Source organism: Microchirus variegatus (assembly GCF_963457635.1).
Source record: "Microchirus variegatus genome assembly, chromosome: 14".
NCBI classification, from domain to species: domain Eukaryota; kingdom Metazoa; phylum Chordata; class Actinopteri; order Pleuronectiformes; family Soleidae; genus Microchirus; species Microchirus variegatus.
The window spans coordinates 6,859,267-6,882,574 of NC_139815.1; the positions used below are offsets into that span (position 1 = coordinate 6,859,267).

General features: G+C 40.5%; 1 protein-coding gene across 3 annotated transcripts in view; it reads left to right on the forward strand.

Moving 5' to 3' along the window:
- mpped2a (metallophosphoesterase domain containing 2a) overlaps positions 1–23,308 on the forward strand; it is a 77,085-nt gene that overhangs the window by 32,582 nt on the left and 21,195 nt on the right. For all 3 annotated transcript variants that reach the window (XM_083901132.1, XM_083901133.1, XM_083901134.1), the window contains one exon: positions 1,323–1,548. In XM_083901132.1, the coding sequence (XP_083757258.1) occupies positions 1,323–1,548 (226 nt within the window). The remainder of the gene's footprint in view (positions 1–1,322; positions 1,549–23,308) is intronic.

Genomic DNA, 23,308 nt, shown 5'->3' on the forward strand with positions numbered 1-23,308 from the left:
TTTTTCCATAGAGTTTGACTGCAAAAAATATGCCTTAATGCATTTATTTTCCTCCCCATGTTTGTTAAAAACAACAATGTGCAGGCATGCTCACCCTGGAGTATACTTGAGTACCAAGTGTTTATTAATAATAATAATACACCTTGCCTTTGGTTTAGTTTATTCTTTCCAGCATATGAGTTCCTTTTTATGGTTGTGCTCTATACATTTAATTACAAACTAAAACTGTTTTGTGAGTTAAATATGTGTTGCTGATTACAGCTTGAAGTGGCAATATGGTCTTTCGAGAAGGTCTTGAAAAAGTCTTAAAAAGGTCTTGAAATTAACATCTATGTATTAAATCCCTGTCAGGGGGCAAACCATTGACCATTTTGTTTCCTGACTCTCCTACACAGCGTCTCTTTAATAAAAGCAAAATCAAAACAATTGCACATTGAAAAAAAACAATGGATTTTACAGGATCTGGCAACCATTTATAGATTATTTTACTCATAATGCACAGTCGGCTGGCAAGAGTTAGAAGGCCACTCCAACCCTTGGTTTGGGAATAAGGATCTGGAGCATCCAAATTGGTTAATTCAATTGTTTTTATCTTAACTTTAAATTTTTAATTTCATTGTTTTTTTTTATTTATTTCATTGTTTTATTTAATGCAATATATATATCAATAACTTTTTTTAAAATTAATAAATTTTTAAAAGGTTGTATTTGTTAATATGTAAACCCCCTTGTCTTGTGTACTTGAGGTTTGTATCGAGGTACTTGAGGTTTTTGTATGTCTGTCTGTACTGTATTGTAAAATGTCAAAAAATGTATAAAGAAAGTTTATATATAAAAACAAAGATCAAAACACTTACATATACACGTTTATATGGACAAATTAAATTAAAATTAGGGATACACTGATTATCGATGCCGATATTCAGCATTTGACTCATATCTGCGTCTGCCTTTTTTTTTTTTTGTCCGATAAAAGATCAATTTATTTGTTTAAATTTTCATTTGACTTCAAAAGACATGCAGCTGAGCCTGGGACCTTCTTGCACTTTTTGTTAGAATTTTAAAACAAAGATGAAAAAAAAACTTCAAATCTGAAAAGCTCTTAAATAAACATTATGCTTAAGCATTTAAGAGTTAAATTTAAGTGTTGGTGTTTGTATTATTTAAAGTGTGGACTCCAATATTTTCTTTTAATGATATTTAATAAATATACGCTCCAAATAATTGGTATAGACCCTTAAAAAACATATCTGAAATTAAAATGAAGATGGATTTTCAACTTCCGTTCACTCTCTTGCTCTGGTCTCTCCCATCTCTTCTAGGTGGCCTTCCATATGAATTTAAAGTGGTGATCGCTGGTAACCACGAGCTGACCTTTGATAAGGACTTTATGGCTGAGCTTGTCAAGCAGGATTACTACCGATTCCCCTCAGTCTCCAAACTCAAACCAGAGGACTTTGACAATGTCCAGTCGCTCCTCACAAACTGTGTATACCTGCAGGACTCGGACGTCACCATAAAAGGATTCCGGATATATGGAACACCATGGTAAGAGCACCGACCTTTGTCTCTCTCTCCCTTTAATCCTCCTTGTAAAACTCCTCATCTCACTCCATCTATCACTGCTGCTGAGTTGCATCTCTGTCTCGCTGTGTTACGGATCCCTGAGGTGAAGGTGTGTCGGTGTCTGGCTGTTTTCCAGCTCCCTTCTCTGCAGTAACTCTGTACTCAGCTTCACGCTCTCAGACAGAGGGCCTCTCTTACACGTAGGGTGCTATTCCCAGCTTGCCTATTTCTTTATGAGCTCAGGACCTTTGCCTGCTCCCTGGGCTTACGTTACACCTGTGTTTTGACACGAGGTTAAGCGATACGCGTGGTACCGTGACACTGTCAGACGGCTCTGTGCTGTAGAAAGAATGCTGTAGGGGGAGAGTGTGTTTGGTCAAAGAATGGTGTGAGAAGCATGTATTCAACAGACAGAGGCAGGTTACAAGTTACACTTGCTTGTACAGAGATGTGTCTGTTGGCTCAATTTGATTTTTGTATCATTCATAGATTCATTTTAAAATAAATGCGTGGGGTTGTGCACTGAAACAATAGTGCTATCGCTGTATGTAAGGTAATGTTTTAGAGTTTTTCTTGGTATTTCATTAGTTGCTATTGCATTATTTTTATATTGCTCAGCAATCTCTGAAATTGTAAATATGCACTTGTATCGTCCTATGTCATATGTCCTATCCCAATGCTCAGGAGATACACTACCATTCAAAAGTTTTGGGTCACCTATACAAGATGAATAGAAAATATAGTCAAGACATTGACAAGATTAGAAATAATGATTTTTATTCCAAATAATCATTTTGCCCTTTCATCAAAGAACCAGCAAAGCTGTTTTCAGCTGTGCTAACATCATTGCACAAGGGTTTTCACATTTTTCTAATTATCCAATAGTCTTCTAACGCCATTATCAAACACAATGTACTATTAGAACACTGGAAATGGGCCTCTATACACCTGTATGTGTATATTCCATTAAAAACCAGACGTTTGCAGCTAGAATAGTCGTTTACCACATTAACAATTTATAAAGTGTATTTCTGATTCATTTAATGTTATATTCATTGAAAAAACAGATTTTCCTTCAAAAATAAGGACATTTCTAAGTGACCCCAAACTTTGTGTAGGTTTGAGCTGTTATTGTCTGACAGTATTTGAATGGTCTTCCAGTCTGACCTGGCCACAGCTCTGTTTTTTGGTGTGAGACTGTCATGGCTGGAACTTCCTCTGTCCTGCTTTGACTCCCTCTGCCGTGTTCATTCTCAGTGTATTGGTTCTCACAAGTCTGCTGCAGACTCAAAATAACTATTTAGGTCACATATTCAAACTTAAGCAGCTATAATTAGCAGGTCTGCTGCCTGACCTCTGAAGTGGTGGAGGACAGCGGTGAGGAGGACGAGGAGGGGAGGCAGGGTCAGATCCCAGAATTCCTCAGACAGAAGCAGGAAGGAGAGATTACCCCGTTTTCCTCCATCCTTCCGCGTTTCTGTCCTTCTGTTTGAAAAAGGAAGGATGCTGCCCCCTCTCCCTCGTGGGTGTTTAGTGTGAGGACTGATAAGTGTCATGTTGTGACAGCTCGGGGTCCCATGAGAGGCAGAGTGGACAGCTTGGCGGCCCCCTCCTTCCACCTCTCCTCGGCCTTCTCACCTCCTTCATGCCCATATGCCACCGTGGCCTGAGGTCTGGTCTGCTTGTCCAGTGTGAGGTCTCATTTAGCCTTTCTGTGACCCCACACTTTATCAACAGCTCACCAGCTCGCTGCCTAGGTGGCCGAGCACCTCTGAGCTCACAGTACCCTGCTGCTGCTGCTGCTGCTGCTGCTGCAAGCCGGCACAGGACAGCATCACTCAGGAATCGTGTAACGACCACCTGATAAATTCTGCTGTAACTGCAGTGCTGTGCTCTGCTTGAAAGCAACAAGAAAAACATACTAGAGCTTTGAGCTTGGAGATCTCTGGTATTTGCATTATGTTTGCATTATCCATTGTTGTAAAAGCACTTAAAAATCTTAGTAAAAAAAGTTTTTTTTGTCTCCCATATTAAGTAAATAATTATGAAATAATTGCTCATTATAATTGAGTGGAAAACTATTGCTACTATGCTATTGTTGTTATATTAGTAATCCTTAATCACTGAACTTACAATTTCTCTTCCTTTATTTTTAATTAAGCATGAAATAATTGAAATCTCTGTCTAAATGTCACAACAGTGTCTGGTTGATGTTGTCGTGATTGTGCAATGAATACACATAAGGCTGTGGAGAATTGCATGAACGTTGAGGAACATCAACAGCTAAAGTGAAAACTACCTGCATTATAAAGACTAAAACAATAATAAATAAATAAAATTCATCATAAAACTAACCCTAACCCGAGTTGAAAACTGCTGCTAAATTCAACTGCTGCAATATTAACAAAAGCATCTAAAATAAACTGTATATTTATATGAGGAAAAGAAAATTAGCTTGGTAAGGCTACACATGAAGATTATTTTCATTAATATTATAACTCAAGCTGCTCCTGCTGCTGCTGCTGCTACTCAGTTCTGACCCATTTCATTTCTGCCCAGGATGAGAGCAGCGTTCCATGAATGACACACAACACACACTCTGTTAAATGACAGATGTGTGTCCGTGCGTGTATTTACTTTTGATTCAGTTCATGAAAATCTGAATAAAAAAAAAAAAAAAAAAATATATATATATATATATATATATATATGTATGTGTGTATATATAATTGTGTGTGTGTGTGTATATGTATGTATGTATATATATATATATATATACACATATATAAACATGTATGTATGTATGTATGTATGTATGTATGTATATGTGTATATACTGTATGTATTTGTGTATGCATATACACATTATGTGTATATGCATACACAAATATATATGTATATATATGTATATATATATTATATGTGTGTATATATACGTATATATATTTAAATGTAATATATGTAATATATATATGTATATATATATATATACATACATTTCAGCCCTGAACTCAACCCCTTCCTACACCTTTGAGATGGAGAGCAAACTTAATTATGAGTCACTCGTACACTTGTTTCCTTAGAAATACTACACATCACATAGTGTATGTAAAGTGATGAACATGAAATCATTTGTCTCTGTAATAGATGGCAGGAAAGGCCTGTTAACTCCCTCCAGAAGTGACCTTTTGTTGAATGAGCATCCTGCTGCAGTAAAATAAGGACCACCCATGACCTTCTTATCTTTCATATCGTCATTATGAACAGAAACAGAAAATCCACAATAAACAAAAAAACAATTTTGGTTTCATTATATTCACTTCAAATCTGTTCAGTGGTGGTAAGAAATGTTTGTGTAGACTTTTAACACACAGTGAATGACAGGTGTGTGAAAACCTTAAAATATGTCTGTAGGTTTTCAAATGCCTTAATTTAGTTTCATATTTCTAAACTAAACACAGTGCGTGATCGGCCTGTATGTCATTTCTTTTTCTTGCAGCTTTTTTTATTTTGTTTTGTTTAAAATGTCATCCAGCACTCTGCACACAGTTAAAATGACAATATTTAGAACACCATAATTCCAATATTTTCTTGAACAGTGTTATAGTGTGCTTAAATGCTTATGTAGCTTCGGGCTTATATTTTTTTTATCATAATTGGTTTCAATAAAACTATTACTTGTAGCTCATTTTCTTCTCCCTATTAAAAGCCTATAACCTGCTATTATTTTCAACAGAATGTTGTTAAATTTGACTTTCCAACATATATTCTTCTTATCAAAACCTCATTTGAGCAGCTCTTTGATGTGCGAGTGAAAGGAATTTTTAACTTGACGTGGTTCTCATCTGTCTGCATCGGTGAAACCTGGCACTTGTGTCGGCTGCTTTTAGCTTAATCACCCCCCCTTAATCACCTCTTGGTCGGCGCCAGCCTCTGTCAGTTTATGTTGGCCGTCTGCCCACCACACACACACTCACACAGTGGCGTACACTATATTCTCTGTCAGACTGTGAGCACATGGCAGCTTTAACTCCAACGAAGCAACGGACCTGACAAATGTCCGTCACCATAAAGTCAAGGGCTTGGTGTTTGCTCTGACCTCATTTCCTGTACTCTGCTCAGAGGTCGGCTGGTTTATCATTCTGAATCTGCTAAATGTCACATCATGATCCAAAGTGTGCAGTAATGTAATTCTCACCTTGGAAACCTTTGCATAATTTGATCTAATCCAATGCAATTTTATTTGTATTGCGCCAAATCATAGCATACATTATCTCAAGGCTCTGTTCATAAACAACATCATGGAGAGCAGAGAAACAATTCACAAAATCACTAGGCGTCAGTGGTGAGGAAAAAATACTCCCTTTTAACAGAAGAAGAAATCTCTGACAGAACCAGACTCAAAGATGTGCGGCCATCTGCCTCGACCGATTGGGGTGAAAGGAAAATGTAGAAGGAAGGAGCAGATACATAACCAAGTGGAGTCGTCTTTGAACTCGAAGGTTGTGGGCTCAATTCCTGCTCCCTCGTCTGCAAGCCCATGTGTCCTTGGGCAAGACGCTTAACCCCACGTTGTTCCTGCTGGCAGCATGTGAGTGGGTATGAAAGATGAGCCATAGAAAATGCGCTGTATGGAAGAGCAGTTTTGAATGGTCATCAAAGCGCTATTTAAATACAAACCATTTACCATATCAAGTTATAAGTTTATACAGGACAGTTGGAGTCTATAAACATGCAACCATGTTTATAGAACTACAATTCCATTTATATAAGGAATTGTTGCTAACATTTAAACTGATATTGACCTTTTTATAGCAATTATAGATAATAATACTGGTGATGATATGTATGATAATAATTAGGGATGCACCAATTGCCATTTTTGGGGCTGATTCCGATTACCGATTTTTCAAGAAGTTTGACCTGCCGATACCGATTATAGCCGATTCCGATTTCAATTATTTAAACCACTTTTCAGCATACAGAAAGATATATATTTTTGCATCTTTTCTCCTTAATAGAACATTTTAACATAGAAATACAATCAGTTAACATCCAATATCCAACTAAAAATACAAAAACGAATCACTATGAAATAGAAGTATATATAAAAATACAAAAACAATTGTCATGATACATTTGAACATGCTACCATGGAACATTATAACTTAAAGTGTGACTTTTTGAACAGATTACCACTATAAAATAGAACTAAATAATGCTGTGGAATATTCACACACATCTTAAAAGTGCAGTGTTATGGAACCATGTTGTTGACATCCAATATCCAACTAAAAATACAAAAACGAATCACTACCTGTATGTGTAGTTTATTTAAGTTTAAACATATTTCACAACATAGTACCTACACACAAATAAGTAAATGACCTCTCTCTCTCTCTCTCTCTCTCTCTCTCTTTCTCTCTCTCTCTCTCTCTCTCTCTCTCTCGCCCCGTGCCAACAATGCCTTGCGCTCTCTGCGCACACAGGTTTAAATGACAAACAAACAAATGCTGATCAAAAGTTTTGTGCAAGTGATTTAAGGTCCTGACTTGTCCCAAATATGACAGGCTTCATTCAGTGATTGAAACAAATATATAAACATGAATGAAACGTTTACATGCAGAGCGCTCACTCGCAAAGCAGACGGCAGCGGCGCGGCCGCGCGGATGTTGTGTAATCAAATACACCGGTATGGCGGTATATAAAAAATTCATATCATAACGGGAAAAAAAACGTATTCAGTGTGTACCGGTATACCGCCCAGCCCTACACTCTACTACATGTGCGTGTAGCCGCGTGCACGTGTGTTGCTGATGCTGCGCGATGCGGGTGCATTTTGATCGGCTTATTAAAATCGGAATATTCTGACTGATCGGCCGATCACCGATTTCAGCCGATCACGTGAAAATCGGCCGGTTCCGATCCCTGGCCGATTAATCGGTGCATCCCAAATAATAATAATAATAGCCTAAAACTGGACTGGATACTGCAACCTGCAAGAGATGAGGAGAGAGAATAAAGTCATATTCATGCCCTGACTGTGTGAGAGAGTGAGTGTGAGTGCACCACAGGAATTCGCCCAGCAGTCTCGGTCTATAGCAGCCTAACTAAGAGATGGTCCAGTCCAGGTTTCCCTCAGCCAGCTCTAACAATAAGCTTTATCAAAAAAGGAAAGTTTTAATTCTAACTTTAAATACAGAGAGTGTCCACCTCCAGAACTGTCACTGGAAGCTGGTTCCACAGGAGAGGAGCCTTGTAACTGAAGGTTCTGCCTCCCATTCTGCTCAGTTAGCTAGTTCTTTCAGGTATGAAGGGGCCTGATCATTCAGTGCTTTGTACGTGGGAGTAGGGTTTTAAAATGAATTCTAAACTGTACGGGGAGCCAGTGTAGAGAAGATGACCCTGGAGTGATACGGTCTCTCTTTCTAGTTCCTGTCAGAACTGTTGCTGCAGCATTTTGAATTAACTGAAGGGTTTTAACAGACGTGTTGGAACATCCTGACAATGAGGAGTTTCAGTAATCTAATCTAGATGTAACAAAAGCATGAAGTAGTTTTTTAGCGTCCTTTAAGGACAGAATGTTTCTAATTTTCATCATGTTCCGCAGGTGGAAGAAGGCTGTTCTGGAAATTAGTTTTATGTGTGAATCAAATGACATGTCCTCAAAAATAACTCCAAGGTTCCTCGCGGTGGAACTGGATGCCATGGTAACGTCATCTAAAGTGACAATGTGCTCGGAAAGTTAGTCACTAAGGTGTTTAGGTCCAAGTATAATAACCTCTGTTTTTTTCTGAGTTTAAAAGTAGAAAGTTAGAGGTCATCCAGGACTTGATGTCTCTGAGTCATTCCTGGAGCTGACCAACCTGAATTATTTCATCCAGCCTCATTGATAAATAAAGCTGTGTGTCATCTGCATAACAATGAAAGTGTATGTTGTGCTTTCTAATAATGTTCCCTAAAGGAACCATATATAAGGTATATATAAAAAAGTATAGTCCCAATCACTGTCTAATAAACAGAGGATATCAGTCAGACAGCAATATCATTATTAATTATAGTAGTATTTCAGAATTAATGAGATAATGATTTATTGATGGTAGAATGTGACACCTTTTCTTAATGGAGCATAAAATAGAAATCCCCATCCATCTATCACAACATTTGGACTGTGGTGGACACTCTTCTCATTGCTGTGTGTGTATGAATGCGTTGTTGGTCTTCAGGGTTCAGACTGTAAGGAGCCCCCCCCCCAAGGCTGAGGAGGAGGATGGTGGTTTGCTCCTGTAGGTTATACAGGTCCGCAACTGGAACAAGCTTGTGTGTAAGGAGTTTTCCCTGTCAGAAGGTTCAGTAAGAGGGTTAAGTGATGGATTTGTCACACCTTCACTCTCTGCAGCCTTATGGCTCACAGCATTCCCTGCGACATGACTCTCACACACACACAAAGGTATGTTTTGCAAATGGCTGCGGCACAGCAAAAGAAAATTTATAAAACAATCATAATTCAAAATTGAAACACATTGGAAACTGACAAACAGCGATTTGTTGGTGATTTGTGAGTGTTTCACATGTCCCTGACTCCTCTTAGGGCAGCTCCCAACCCCAGCCCCAAGATGAGCCCCCAATATGTCAGAGGGAGACTGATGGGTCCTCGCCGTCGTTTAATAAAGCTCTCCTCCGTGGCCTTGTGTGCATCAGTCACTGGCCATGCAGGCAGAGTTCTGCCACGCGACAGCTCGCAGCTCCATCAAACACTGCCAGGCCTTGAAAAAGGGGGCTGATGCAGCCGAAATGCTGGACTAGATCCTGCTCTGGATCCAGTCCACAATCCCCACACTTCACTGCAAAAGAGAAAAATTATCCAGATGGAGTTGTTCTTAAAAGGCGGTACAAATCAACTTCAGTTACATTATAGTCATGCAGGTATTTAATTATAGCTTGAATTAAAGCTATATTGAAGTTAGGGATGTCATGGTTAACGGTGTAACGGTAAACCGCGATAACATTTTTGACGATAATAATTACCGTCTTCATTTCAAAAAAAATTATTATCTCGGTGAATAACCGCGCCCGTGGTGTAGGCACCGTGAGCCTTTCCAGCGTCTCCGTCTGCTGAAGTTGCCGCGCAGGCGCACTCTGTAGCCTACAACCTGATGTTCAAACTTTATCGAAGCTGGAATCATGGCCGAAGGAGGAGACGACAGCCCTCAGGACATATACGTATATGAAAACTCACCCATAACAGTATGGTGTCACATCATCATCTCAGACAACTACCGTGTGTGTCCTGCTCTCTTTCAGCCGCTGAATAATCCATCCGTTTGTTGTTTTTGTGACGATGAAGTCTGCTAACACGTTAGCATAAAGATCGCTAGCTTAAAATGCTAACAGTCCACACACCAGCAGTCTCTGAGCTTTCTCTGTCTTTGTGAAGATGTTCAGCCACAGACAATTAGTGTCATGTTCTCCTTGCCTTCATTTGTCAAACAAAGCTTTTGTTGATGACTGCTTTGATGACAGTCACGCTTTAATTTCGCACTGCACACACACACACACACACTGCACACATGAGCACAGGAAAGTTCCAGGCGCTATCTCTCCCCTCCTCGCTCTCTCTGTACTGCATATTAATTAGCCATGTGTATTCTCCGTGATCGTCAGCTGATTGGCTGAAAAAGCAACAAAAGCTCTGGAATGTGAGATCGCCACACCAAAACTAGGAGTGATTCACAGCGATAAAAAAACCTTAATTCAAACACAAAGTTTATGGTTTTAAGACCCACAATACTGTGTCAATAATGTTAACATGATAGTACAGCTGCAGCGCCCACCGCCAGCATATTAAAAATGCATAGCTTTTAGGACTATCAATGCTTTCTGAACATATTCACACACTTTTCAAAAAATAACCGTGAGATTCAATTTTCATACCGTGACACCCCTAATTGAAGTGTTGGCAAACCCAGTAACTGTACAACATTTGCTAGAGCTGAAACAATTAATCAATTACTAAATTAATCATCAACTATTTTTATAATCGATTAATTGGTTTGAAGCTTTTTTTTGTTTCTTTGCTCCACATAACAAAGAAATCATAAAAACTGAACCATTTTGGTTTGTGGAAAAAATGAGACACCAGAGACCGGAACCGGACGATTTTCACGTGATCGGCCCCAATCGTCGACAGGCCGGTCAGTCAGAAATATTCCGATTTTAATAAGTCAAATGCACACGCATCGCTCAGCATCAGCAACACACGTGCACGTGGCTACACGCACATGTAGTAGAGTGAAGGGCTGGGCGGTATACCGGTTCACACCAAATACCGTTTTTTTTCATATGGTATGAATTTTTAATATACCGCCATACCGGTGTATTTGATTACACAACATCCGCGCAGCCACGGCGCTGCTGTCTGTTTGCGAGTGAGCGTTTCATTAATGTTTATATATTTGTTTCAATTACTGAATGAAGCCTGTCATATTTATACAAGATATAAGACATATACAAGAGTCAGGACCTTAAATCACTTGCACAAAACTTTTGATCAGCACTCAGCATTTGTTTGTTTGTCATTTAAACCTGTGTGCGCAGAGAGCGCGAGGCATTGTTGGCAGGGGGCGAGAGAGCGAGAGAGTGAGGTCTGCGCTCTTGGTCATCAGTTAATTTACTTATTTCTGTTTAGGTAACAGAACTAAACTTAAATAAACTACATCTACAGGTAGTTACGTCTCCTTGTATTAGCTTGTCCTGTTATTGTCATCACCTGACAGTCTGGCTGATTGAAAGCCCCCACATGCAGCGGATGCAACGCACACCAGATACAACTATGCAAATACTATGAGGGTTTTAAAAGGGTTCTTGGTGGAACCCTCCAAGATGATTCTGGGGCAATGTGAACCTGTACTAGTTTGGAGTTATTCTACAGTATTCATGACAGTAAAATAGACCATCCTAAGTTAATCTACTGCAGTAATTCTTTTTCTCAACCAGCAGAAAATACCGTCATATACTGTGAAACCGTTCGAATTTTGAAAAATACCATGATATATTTTTGGTCATACCGCCCAGCCCTATCCAAATGTATCATGACAATTGATTTTGTATTTTTATATCATTATTTATATACTTCTATTTTATAGTGATTAATTTTTGTATTTTTAGTTGGATATTGGATGTGAATTGATTGTATTTCTATGTTAAAATGTTCTATTAAAGAAAAGATGCAAAAATATATATCTTTCTGTATGCTGTTAAGAGGTTTAAAAAAAATTATTCGGAATCAGCCCCAAAAATCGGTGCATCCCTACTTTGTTCCACTCCATTTTCAATTACTGCAGATCGAGACGCACTGAGAATGTTTTTTTTTGACATTTTCATGACACTTGTATCCAATGAAAGACGGATAAGTCATTTAGTTTGGTATTGATTTGAAAAAAATTTCCCTAGATAATATCAGGGTTTTGGACTGTCATGATTATTTTACACAGTTTACTCTCAGTTGTGTAATTTTTCTCTTTGTCATCAGAGACTCATTCGACGTCTGTCACACAAAAGAAAAGCTGAAGTAAATGCATCACAGATCAGATAACTGACGCTCTGCTTTCTTGTCTTTTAGCATCATGACAGGATGTTTAATAATATTAAGTCTTTAATCTGTTCATGTTTGAGGTGATGGTTCTCACCTCAACTACAGTATTACCAAAAATAAAAAAGACAGCGATGTGTGAGTAATAATAGGAGATAATGGAGAGGTGCAGGAGTATGGCACTCAGTGGTGTGTTTGTGCTCTCAAGTTGTGTAGCAGACTGTTAAACCTGCTCTCAGGTCAGATCGGTGTTTGTTGCCGGCGGTGTGGACAGACTGTGGTTACAGTAAACACAGTCTCCAGCTGGAAGGTAATTGTTGCTGTCGCTTTGTGCTTGTGAGTGTGTGTTTGTGTGAGAGGGGGGAGAAAGTCTGGCAGTCTTAGATGAGGTCACCAAAGATTGATTTTTAATAGAGATCCACCAAAATTCGGGCCCGAAACATTTTGGCTGAAAATGGACAAAAACCGTGATCGTCCAAATGTGTGCCCAAAAAAAATGTGTTTTGTGTTCTGTAAAGTAATTGGAAAAAATTGAAAAAATTGAGATGCTGGTCTCAAATTGTGGTTGATGATGGTTGATCAAGATTTTGCACTGGAAAAACAAATCCATATTTATAAATGAAAGATAGAATTTTTGATTTTGATTGCCATTATGAAATCAATCAATAGACTTCATTAGCACTTTTCACAAACAAAATAAAAACATTTTCAGAAAAACATTAACATTTATGCTGATTTAAATTAACCAATCAATTAGAACACAATGTGGCCACAAGACCAAACATGTTTTGTCCCTTGGATCGGTTCCTTTCTGTAGGTGCAGGGTTTCCCCCAGTGTATTATAAGCCTGGCGGGCCGCCAGATAATTCAGCTACAAACACAGCTACAACACGGTGGAACAGCACCTGTTAACCGCTGGAAAGTCTCTGCGCAAAAGCGAAACTTGGCTGCGTGCGGCACAGATTATGAACTCCCCGCGACACTGACTTCGCACCAGAGAACATTCTCTCTCTTTGAGCAGTTAACTAAAGAGATCTTTCACAAAGATTAAGACCACAGAGTGAAAACGATGAAAAGTGCGCTCTGTCTGTCACGTTTTACTCAGATCCCCTGCACTTCTTCGCGACCGTAGTCCATCCTCCTCATAAAGATCATTATTTTTATGTGGGGATAAAACACGTAGAGAAATTATCCAGTCTTTTTAGATATGATATGACCGCTTGGAGACGCAGGAGCACAGAGGAGCGACGAACGGCACAGGAGAGGGAGAAGAGAACAGCGCAGGGACAGTGCGCATAAATAAAAGGGTTTGTCTGCACCAGATGAGGCAGATGAGGGGGCACTACCACTTTTATATGTATGTTGCTTTATTTTACTTTTAAATGTAACCATTGCATGGCTTGTTTTAAGATTCACTGGCCGATTATTTAAGTAATATTTAACTTAAGTGAAGTGAAGTGTCTTTTTGTAAGACTCTATAGTTGGTGTTAAAGTATTGTTAATAAATGTCTTACAATAACACATAATAGTCATAATTAAAAATTTCCTGTGAACTTTTAATTTTTTTTTTTTTTTTTACAAAAACGCCTTGGGCCGCCGGTGGGCCCGAGAGATACCACCGGGCTTAGCAGGTTTTCTGGGGGAAACCCTGAGGTGTGAATGTAATCTCGGTACTTTGGTGCGCACCAATTCAACCAGTCCGAGACCTGCCTGAAGTGGTGGTCTCGGACCGATTTATCTGTTCTACTTTGGTATGGTTCCTCTAGTGTGGAAGCGACCAAACGGTCCTGTTTACAAGATACGGGATTACCCCGAATTTCCACCGGACGCGTCAGCGCTGTGGTTTTGTGACGTCCTCTGCCCATGGTCAATCCCCACCAGCAGCGCTGCCATGAACGCTACCTTGTGAGCCAGCTGTATTCAGCGGGCCAGCGATCAGCTCCGGTGACTGCGGTGCTTACGTTCCGCGGCGGTGGCGCACCCGGGGGTTAGTTTGGTCTTCGCGGTATATTTTGGTTCGTTTAGAACTCTGTATATGTGAAAGCAAACTGTACTCATGTCTGTTTGCTACATTGTAACATTTACCTGACTGGTGCGGACCAAAACAATCAAACTATAGATGTGAAAGCGTCCTTACTCCATGTCCAATAAACCATGCAAAAAGGGTTAGGGTTAGGGCTGTACAGTTTGAAACCTAATTCCTACCTCTTGTAAAAAGCTCCATGATCTCTGGGAAGGAGGAAGAGGTGGATGCTAACGTCTAACGATAGCCAGCAGTTCCTTGTGCGCAGAAAAACAAGCAGCACCAAATAAAAAAATGTTGTAGATGAAGTTGCACTGACAACATTGTTGACTTCTCTTCAGGCGGCTGCTTCTGACCTCTGGGGTTGACGTGCTGCTAAAATGTCTGACCAGTAAACACGAGACCACAGAGTCCACACAGTGACTTCTGTTTACACGATCTGGTTCACTTGTACTTGACCGAATACATCAAGGGACTCTTTTATACTGCGGTTGAGACCTTTGTCTCCTTGTTTGTGAGCATGATAAATGACTTTCAACCACCAGCAAAGACCCTTTTTTTTACCCTCCTTCATTTAAGAAAATACACCAAGGTCGTGGTTCGACATTGCTCTAAAAGAACAGACCTACAAAGGTCAACACTTCATTTCTTTGGAGAGATTACAAATACAAGTTTACTTTTCCACTGACAGTTTTTGTTATTCTTCTTAAAGTTTGGCCATTCATCAATTATGGCCTTGTGCTTCAGAGTGGTATACCCACTCCTTCATTAACCTGCAAGTGTGAAGTGTGTTTTCTATGTTCTGCTGCTGCTGTTTGAAAATCTCTCCTCTGCATCCCCATGGTCCTTCCTTCTGTTCTCTTGCATCACGCATCTTTCTCTCCTCTGCATTGAATGGACAAATTGTCTTTTCACTTGAGAGCACAAAACAAGTAGTGAGGAGGAGAGGAAAATCAGGAATCGGATAGAACGGAGAGGCAAAGTCTAGTAAGAGAGGACAGGTTAAGTTGGTTGATGGGGGATACTCTTGTCTTTCCAGCCCGTTTTATATTTGCTGGCTTCTAACTCCTTGTCAATGGGTGTTTGTTGACCTTTCACCCTGGGGCTGGCAGGGCGTCAGTGGCAGCATCAGCTTCAGTTAGAGAGCAACACAACTCCATGCTCAGCAGTGCCTCTGATCCTCCTCTGCTAATGTTTAAGCTCTGACTTGACAGTTAGTCATGACACAGGCACAAATTCAGAGATCACGTAACCCCCAAAAAGAGTTAAATTTCAATTCCACTTATCTATCAACTAAATTTTTTTTATTTTTTTTTTATGCATTTTATTTTGTGTCTACCTTGCCAAAGTCATAACAAAAGTTTTTTTTTTTTTTTTTTTTTTGAGAATTAACAGATGAATTGAGATTCTGAGCTTTAAAGGTACAATATGTAGTATTTATGGGTTTATATAACCCAAAATCAACTTTTTTATACATATTATGTGCTCCTGCATTGTCTAGTCGCTGTATAATAGTTTTTGTTTCATTTTCGTAGTGTTTCAAAAAGTCATGTTAAATAACATGACCGCGGACCGCGGTTGCATAGCCACTGTTAGCAGCGAGACGCCATGTTTCTACCGGAGCCTGTAAGGACAAACGCGAGAGAACAAAACAAGCGTCTCTTTACTTGTAGCGGAAGTCCCGCCTCCACTCTCTCCGCTCCGTCTGCTACGGCCGCGGTAGCTCGCCCTCTCCCTCACCTCACGAACCTCATCTGCTGACACGGAGAAAAACGACGAAGACGACATTTGACCAGCTGCGGATACCGTAGCGCTCAGGGAAGGGAGGGGGTGAGCAGAGCAGCAGGTCTTTGTTGTAAATTTCAGCCTCTCCTCTAGATGGCACTATAAACTACTTATTTCCCCTTTAAAGGACCTATATTATGCATAATCAACTTTTTAATCCTTTTAATACTTATATTTATAGACTCTGGAGGACCTACCAGTCACCAAAGTGTGAAAAAATATGATTCACTCATGTTTTTGTGGTCCTCCTCAGTCTAAGTACAGGAGATAAAACACGCGATGTTGACTTCCGCACTTATTGGGATATATGCACAATTCCTTCCAATGCATGTTATATATGACAGCAATGTGCCTGCTAGAGCCTGCAAATGATCACTTTTCCCAATTGCTAACTGCTGTTAGCTCCCAGTAGCCTCTGTGGCTGATGTCATTTCCTGTCCTTTAAGTTTGATTTTACTTTTTTTTTTTTTTTTTTTTTTTTAAAGAGATACTACTAAACCAAAGCATGACACAGACATGTTCATCAGAACACCAGGGAACTAGTTTAACTTAGAGAAATAGGGTATAATATGGGACCTTTAATGTTCTGTTTCATCTTTGGTTTGTTGACTTGTTGAAATTAGTTTTTTAAATGTCTTTGTCCTGTGTGTCTCAGGGCTGTTCAGAGAGCTGTTGGCTTGAACAGTTAGAATGACCCGCAAAACCTCTTCCTGTTACAATTTACTTCTGCTTTCCTTTGTGGTCCAACTGCTGTAGCTTTCATCTACGGCCAGCCTTCAAAGTGTGCTCCATTTCCAAGAGGATTAATTAGATTAAACATTGTTTGTTTACTAACTCCTTTTAAGTTGTTTGTGTCCTCTCCTGCAGGTTTGTGTTGTTGTTGCGTTTTTTTTCTAAAGAGAATAATCAGTCGCATTAAAAAATAATGAGACTGGTTCAGGGTTTGGAGCCTGTGCAACCATGCTGCCGTTTGTCACTGCAACTCGAATCCATAGAGATGATTTACAGTGTGTGTGCGCACATGTTAAATGTGCCCCCCACCTGGTCCGTCCATTACATCTGCCTCCTGTCAGGACTGCTGTGTTTGGCTGCTGTTGATATTTTTGAGGTATTTGATGGATTTTTTCTTCACCTGAAAGGCAGAGAAGAAAAATGATTTCCTCATGTGTCCTCATAAGCCTCTGTTGTTTTATCATTTTGAAATGTATCTAAAATCCTTTGAACGTGGCATTATATGTTTTCACATCCAATCGTCTGAATAGGGATCACACTTTTCAACCCTTTAGACGGGAACGCGAAGGTGGAGTGTTTTTAAGATTTCCACTCTGGAGGGTGGGTTCATTTTTTTGAGTTTATAAGCCCCCAAAACGCCGTCGCCATCTAAACGAAAAGGCACATCTGATAAAATATTTCACCTGGGAGCGTTGTTGTGTAAAGCCAACCTGCCTGCTAATTGGCTACTGAGTTTTGGAGCAACATCTCAATGGACCGGAAGTCCCTGTCTGTCTGGAACTTGGAGTGAATTCCAATTCCTTGCTTAACCCCCAATCTTAACCCTCAATCTCAAAAATGTGTGCTCCCTCTAGTACTAGTGCTGTCCCGATTCTCAGAAAAATAAAGTTGAGGGGCAAGTTTAAGGGCTGTATCGCCCTCAATATTGAGATTTTCCGAGGGATTAAAATTAACGTCGTCCCGGGGACGTCATTAATTGTCATCGGGACGATCAATATTCTCTCTCGGGACGACCACGGGACGAAAGAGAATTTTGACTGACTAAATTTTTCTGTTTAAGTTTTCAACACTTTCTGTGAACCAGAACAGGTTCGCGGTCGGTGGGAAATACTTATGTGAAAAGGTAAATGTCTGCGCGCTCATGTTTGTTTTGTTCAGTGAGACGCAGAGACTGCTGCTCTCTCACTGTGCGCCGCTCGAGCTGCGGCGCTGCTGTCTGCTTTGCGCACCCGCACTGCATGTAAACATTTCATTAATGTTGACATGTTTGTTTCAATCACTGAATGAAGCCCCGCCAGGCTTAGCGTTGCTTGTTAATTTATTTAAAATAGATTTTTTTATACACCATGGCTTTTTCTATACCGGGGAACAAGAGCGCATGCGCCCCCATGTAATCAGCGCAGGCACGCATGTCCAGGTGCCGATTGAAACAGAAGTCACACTATCAAGTGCGTCATTATTACGGTTACATCGTTCTTGTCAATAAAGATGTTATATTTAGGCATGCACCGATAATTCGGCGGTCGAAACAAAGCGGGTTCACTGTGGAACAACACCTGTTAAACGCTGGAAAGTCTCTAAACCAGTATGCGCAGAGAGAGAGAGACAGAGAGAGATCTGCGCTCTTGGTCATTCGTTAATTTACTTATTTTTGTGTAGGTAATATGTTGTGAAATATGTTTAAACTTAAATAAACTACATCTACAAGTAGTTATGTCTGGTTGTATTAGTTAGTCCTGTTATTGACGTCATGCTGTCATCACCTGACAGTCTGGCTGATTTAAAGCCCCCAGATGCAGCGGATGCAGCGCACACCAGATGTGCGCGTTATTGATATCATGCGCAAATACAGATATTCGAATATTTGTGTTTTTTCAAAAGTCATTTTTGAGTAATTTTGACAGCCCTAAACAGCCTCATGTAAATCTCAATGCATGGCCCTTCTCATGACGACTACAACCCACTAAATGCAGTCACTAAATGGTGGAGTAGTGGCAGAAGGTCCGGTAGGCCACAGTTCTGTGACTTGTTGTCATCTACAACACAACAAATCTAGTCGGGAAATAAATATATTATTTATTATCAACATAATGTATTGTGTTTTTCTTATATTACCAGTAAGTAACAACTCAAAATGTAAAAAAAAGATTTTCGGGACGATTCAGGACGATTCGGGACGGTTCACAATGTTTTTTGGGACGTTTCCGGGACGGTGGTGAAAAAAGTTAGTTTTAATCCCTGGTTGACAGACTGGACGCAGCTTTCGCATTATTCTGCCCCCCGCAGTCTGAAGACGTATCTGCATTTAAGGGGTGTCCCATTTCTAAGTGACAAAATAACCCTCAACACTTGGTTTTGAGGGCCAGTTAAGATAAGGGTTGAGCTTGAGGGTTAAGATAGGAATTGGAATTGGCCCTTATTCCCCAAGTTTTCCTGCTCGACATCTGACAAAATAATTGTAAGTATAGATACCAGTCCATTGAGCTGAAAATCATGAAGCGTAAAGAACAAGTAAGGGAATGCAAACGCTAACAAAAGCAAACAAAATTCCAATCATTGCAAACAAAAAGTGTATTTTCAAACAAATAAAAAACAATTTTCGTATTATGATTTTGTGGTTAATTTTGTTTGCTCAATTCATAAAGTGTTGAACATGACGCATCCTAGTTCCATATTCCTGGTGTGTGGTGGTTGGAAAATACAGGGTGGGGAATCAAAACAAAAAAGACGAGATTCCTGGAAACATTAGTGCAATCCTTTTAATCCTTTTTAATTAAAACAGGAAAAGATTTTTGTAAAGCAAATGTAGTGAAAAGTGAGAGGGGTAGAATGAGCGAGGGATGAAAGAAAGCCAGCGTTAGGAATACAACAGGGGATTAAAGACGGTGAGCGAGTGTTACAGACCCCTGGCCAGTTTGCTGCTGTAATGAACATTAGGGCTGCGGCATAAATTTAATGACCTGTGAAACAAACAGTGTGGCTGAGACCAGTGCCTCTGAATGCTAAGTGGCTCTATTATTAATACCAGCTCAGAGATGCCACTGTGTAAACACACTGTAAGTCTCTTTTCCCTGTGAGCCCAGTTAAACAATCGGAGGCCGAGTGATGGCAATGCACCAGCTCATTCAGTGCTCTGAAATGGGGTCACGTCTTTCTTTGTACCTTTTCAGTTAATGGCATGTTGTCGTGTGAACTGTTTGCCTGTGCTAACGAATGGGTTATGAATCGCATTGCAGCTAATGGCTGTACAGGTTAGTCAACTTGATAAATAGTATAGCTTAGTGATGGGGCAGTGGTCATAAATCGATTAGATAGGTTTGTGATTGCAAATTGAGAGCAGTTTTCATATGTTGGCTTTGGGTGACATGCCAACAATTTGTGCTCAATGTGTGTCTGACTGTGGTTTAGTTTCGCAGGCAGGTTAAAATTTTGAATGTTTGTATTTAATAAGTCTATTATCTTAAATCCAGGCCAGACCTTAAAACCAAAAATGTGTCAAAATAGTAAAGTCTAAATGAAAATGCAGTTGTCATGTGACATTATTCTCAGGGTAATGGCCCTGAGTCTGATTATAAGCAATGCAGGCTAAATCAAATGATCCAGAACAGCAGGGTGCACAGAGGGGACTAGGAGAGCCCAGAGCTAGCCAGATGTCTTCAGCATAGCGGAGGGATACATGACATGAGGAGTCTGCTCCAGGCGCTAAAATGCAATCACAACTCCCTGGAAAGGAGCCCAAGATGGCTCAGCGACCAACAGTGGTGTGAAGGCGGTCTGTCTGTGTGCAGTCCCCTGCTCTTCCCCCCTGAATATGACCACAGGCTGCAGAGAAGATGCTAAACCTCCAGGCTGCTTCCAGTAGACAGGCAGCAGTGGGTTTCTTTTGTTATCAATGTCATGGTTGTGGTTACAAAGGTAGCATGTGTACGTCTGTGATATCTGAATGTGGCCATCTATTTGTTTTCTCCTTGCTGTGTTTGTCCTGGTCTATACAGTATGTGTGTACACTGGCCGATCCAGAGCCAGGCAGGACACTATCTTGTTTTCAGTCCCATGCTGTGTCAAACACTATGATGGGATAAATATTTGAAAAGCAGAGGAAAGCCCCCCTGTCCCCAGCTTCTGTGTGCCAACTCTATAATGGCTGCCCCTTTTACAAGTGACATTTTTTTCAAAGTATACATCATTGTCCTGGACACTATTTTCAGTAGAGGTTTCCATGAAAGATCACCAACCAAAGTGCTGATGCTGAATTCAGCCGATGTCAAAAGCTCAGATAAATAAGTAATATCATCAATTGCATCAAGTGTGGACTCGACGTTGGACATGGTAGGGCTAGGAGGTTTTTGACGGCCTGCTGAGTTATTGTAAAAACAATTATTTTACAACTATTGCTCTACACTATTGACACCTATGGTTGTATGGGTTCCATAATTTTTGGTCTGAGGTTTTCATGGTTTGGTTCACTAAAGGCCACATTATACTTCTCCAACTGCGTAATGCGTTATCCAACTGCGTAACCACGGAGACCCCTCGAGCCTTCATAGTTCTCCGTCGTGGTGCCGGATATGCACTTAAATTTCCAATCAGTAGGGGTCGCTACGCAAGGTTGTTGTGCTTTTGGCTACAGTGAGCAATGGCGTCCGAGAGAGAAAGACTGTTGTTGTTGTTGTGACTGAAGAACATTGAAACACAGTTACTTTTGATACAAAGATGGAGACGTAAAAGACTGATGAGACGTGTCCGGAGGTGGCATGTAGGTTCGCTAAATGTACAGAGACTGATGGCAGGCCAATTTAACAGTCTTATTGGACCAACAAGCAACATGGGTGAAGAAACCCACTTCTGGGTGTCTCGGTAATTCCGAATCTCAGCTGGCAAATTTGATAAACTTCTACTCGGTGTGCTACCTCATATTAATCATCATGGCACCCACCGCATGCCCATTGATGCCGCCCAGAGACCGACTGAGGACCAACCGCAGCACTCCGTTGTCCCTTGACGGAGTGACGGACACTTAAAAAATATTTCATGCACGCAGAGACGACGGAGAAGCTCTCCGAAGGCTCTCTGTAACCGACGTAGAGCACTTTACGCAGGAGTATAAATTGGACTTTAGTTTGTATTTGAGGAATTGTATTCCATATTTGTGTCAACAGTTTGATATTGGATAATTGAAGCAGCCCCAAAATATTTATGTGGTTTTGCAGTATGTACTTCAAAACTAAATATAACTACAGTGTTAAGATATTTGTAAATATTTGTATAGATCATTGTTCTGCCTTAACATCTTGAGTGAAGTGTTCAGTACTATAAATGGGTTTTGAATTATTTAATCAGCTGTCCTCACTTTTAGCTGGTAGCTGAATTTTCTATTATATCTTAAGACATTTAGAATGTCACAGAAGAGCAGACTTCTCCCGAGCTGGAATCGAATCCTTGGCACTCAAACACACTCTTTTCTGCTACTTTGCCTCCCACCGCACCATGTGGCCCATGAGGAAGATGTGGATTGTCTGAAGAGAGCCATCAATCACGGCAGTAACGACAGCTCCATAAACAGAAGGGCAGCCTACCTACTGGTTTCTGCTCTGTAGTGATAGCATTCACATCATGCTGCAGCACTTCCCCTCCTTCCTGCTGACCTCTGCACAGTTTTAGTGGCGAGGACGGGACTGTGCTTATCTGCACTCGCTGCATTTAGACCAATGTTGGTACTGGTAGGAACACCCAAGTGTCAGCAGAGATGTCGCGTCCTAAATGAAACGCTGGTCATGACCAGTGTCACACAAATAAACAACAACTGAGACAAAATCATTTTAGTCAATGTGACCTTGTGGCCGCTTTTGGCCAGGACATTTCCATGGTAATTGTTGGAGATCAGCCCACGTTTTTAGGATTGTTAAGTCTTCTTATCTGATCTACAGTTCGGCATTGTTCGGCTTGAACCACCACCATCTCCGGAGCAGACTCAGTCTGATGCAGTCACATACAGCAGCAGGGTTTATGCAGCTGATGCTGTCCCTAAACACACCAGACTCTTCTGTTAAATATTGCGATTTTAGACATTTCCCTGGTAGTTGTTGGAGATTAACCCACATTTTTTAGGATTGCTAACTAGTTTTAACTGATCTACAGTTCGGCATTGTTCGGTTTAATCCTTGTGTCGGACGTCTCTTCATGTGACGGCCCTCTGGCCAATCGGTAGCCGGTAGTCTGGCAACGTCACGCATAGTACCTACTCGGCGTACTTGGAACCTCACCAGAGCAGGTACTAAAAGAAAGTACCTGGTACCAGGAACTATGCTAGTAGAATTTGTTGGCTCTAGCACAGCTCTACTCTACACAGTTTGGTTTTCTATGACTATCGTACCTACTCGTTGTTTGCCGCATCGGTTCAATAATGAACGGTACCCAACACACATCATATCAAGTATTTATTTTTGTTTTGTATATTATTGGCGTATCTCTTGTTATTCTTTGTGAGGCTCACCCTGTTCAGTCTTGTGTGTTTTGCTTGCTCTGTGTTCCAGCTCTTTGTATACAAAAGCCATGAGACGAACAATGCCAATGTGTGTGCTTTCCTGTGACTATTGTTGGCACAGTGTCTT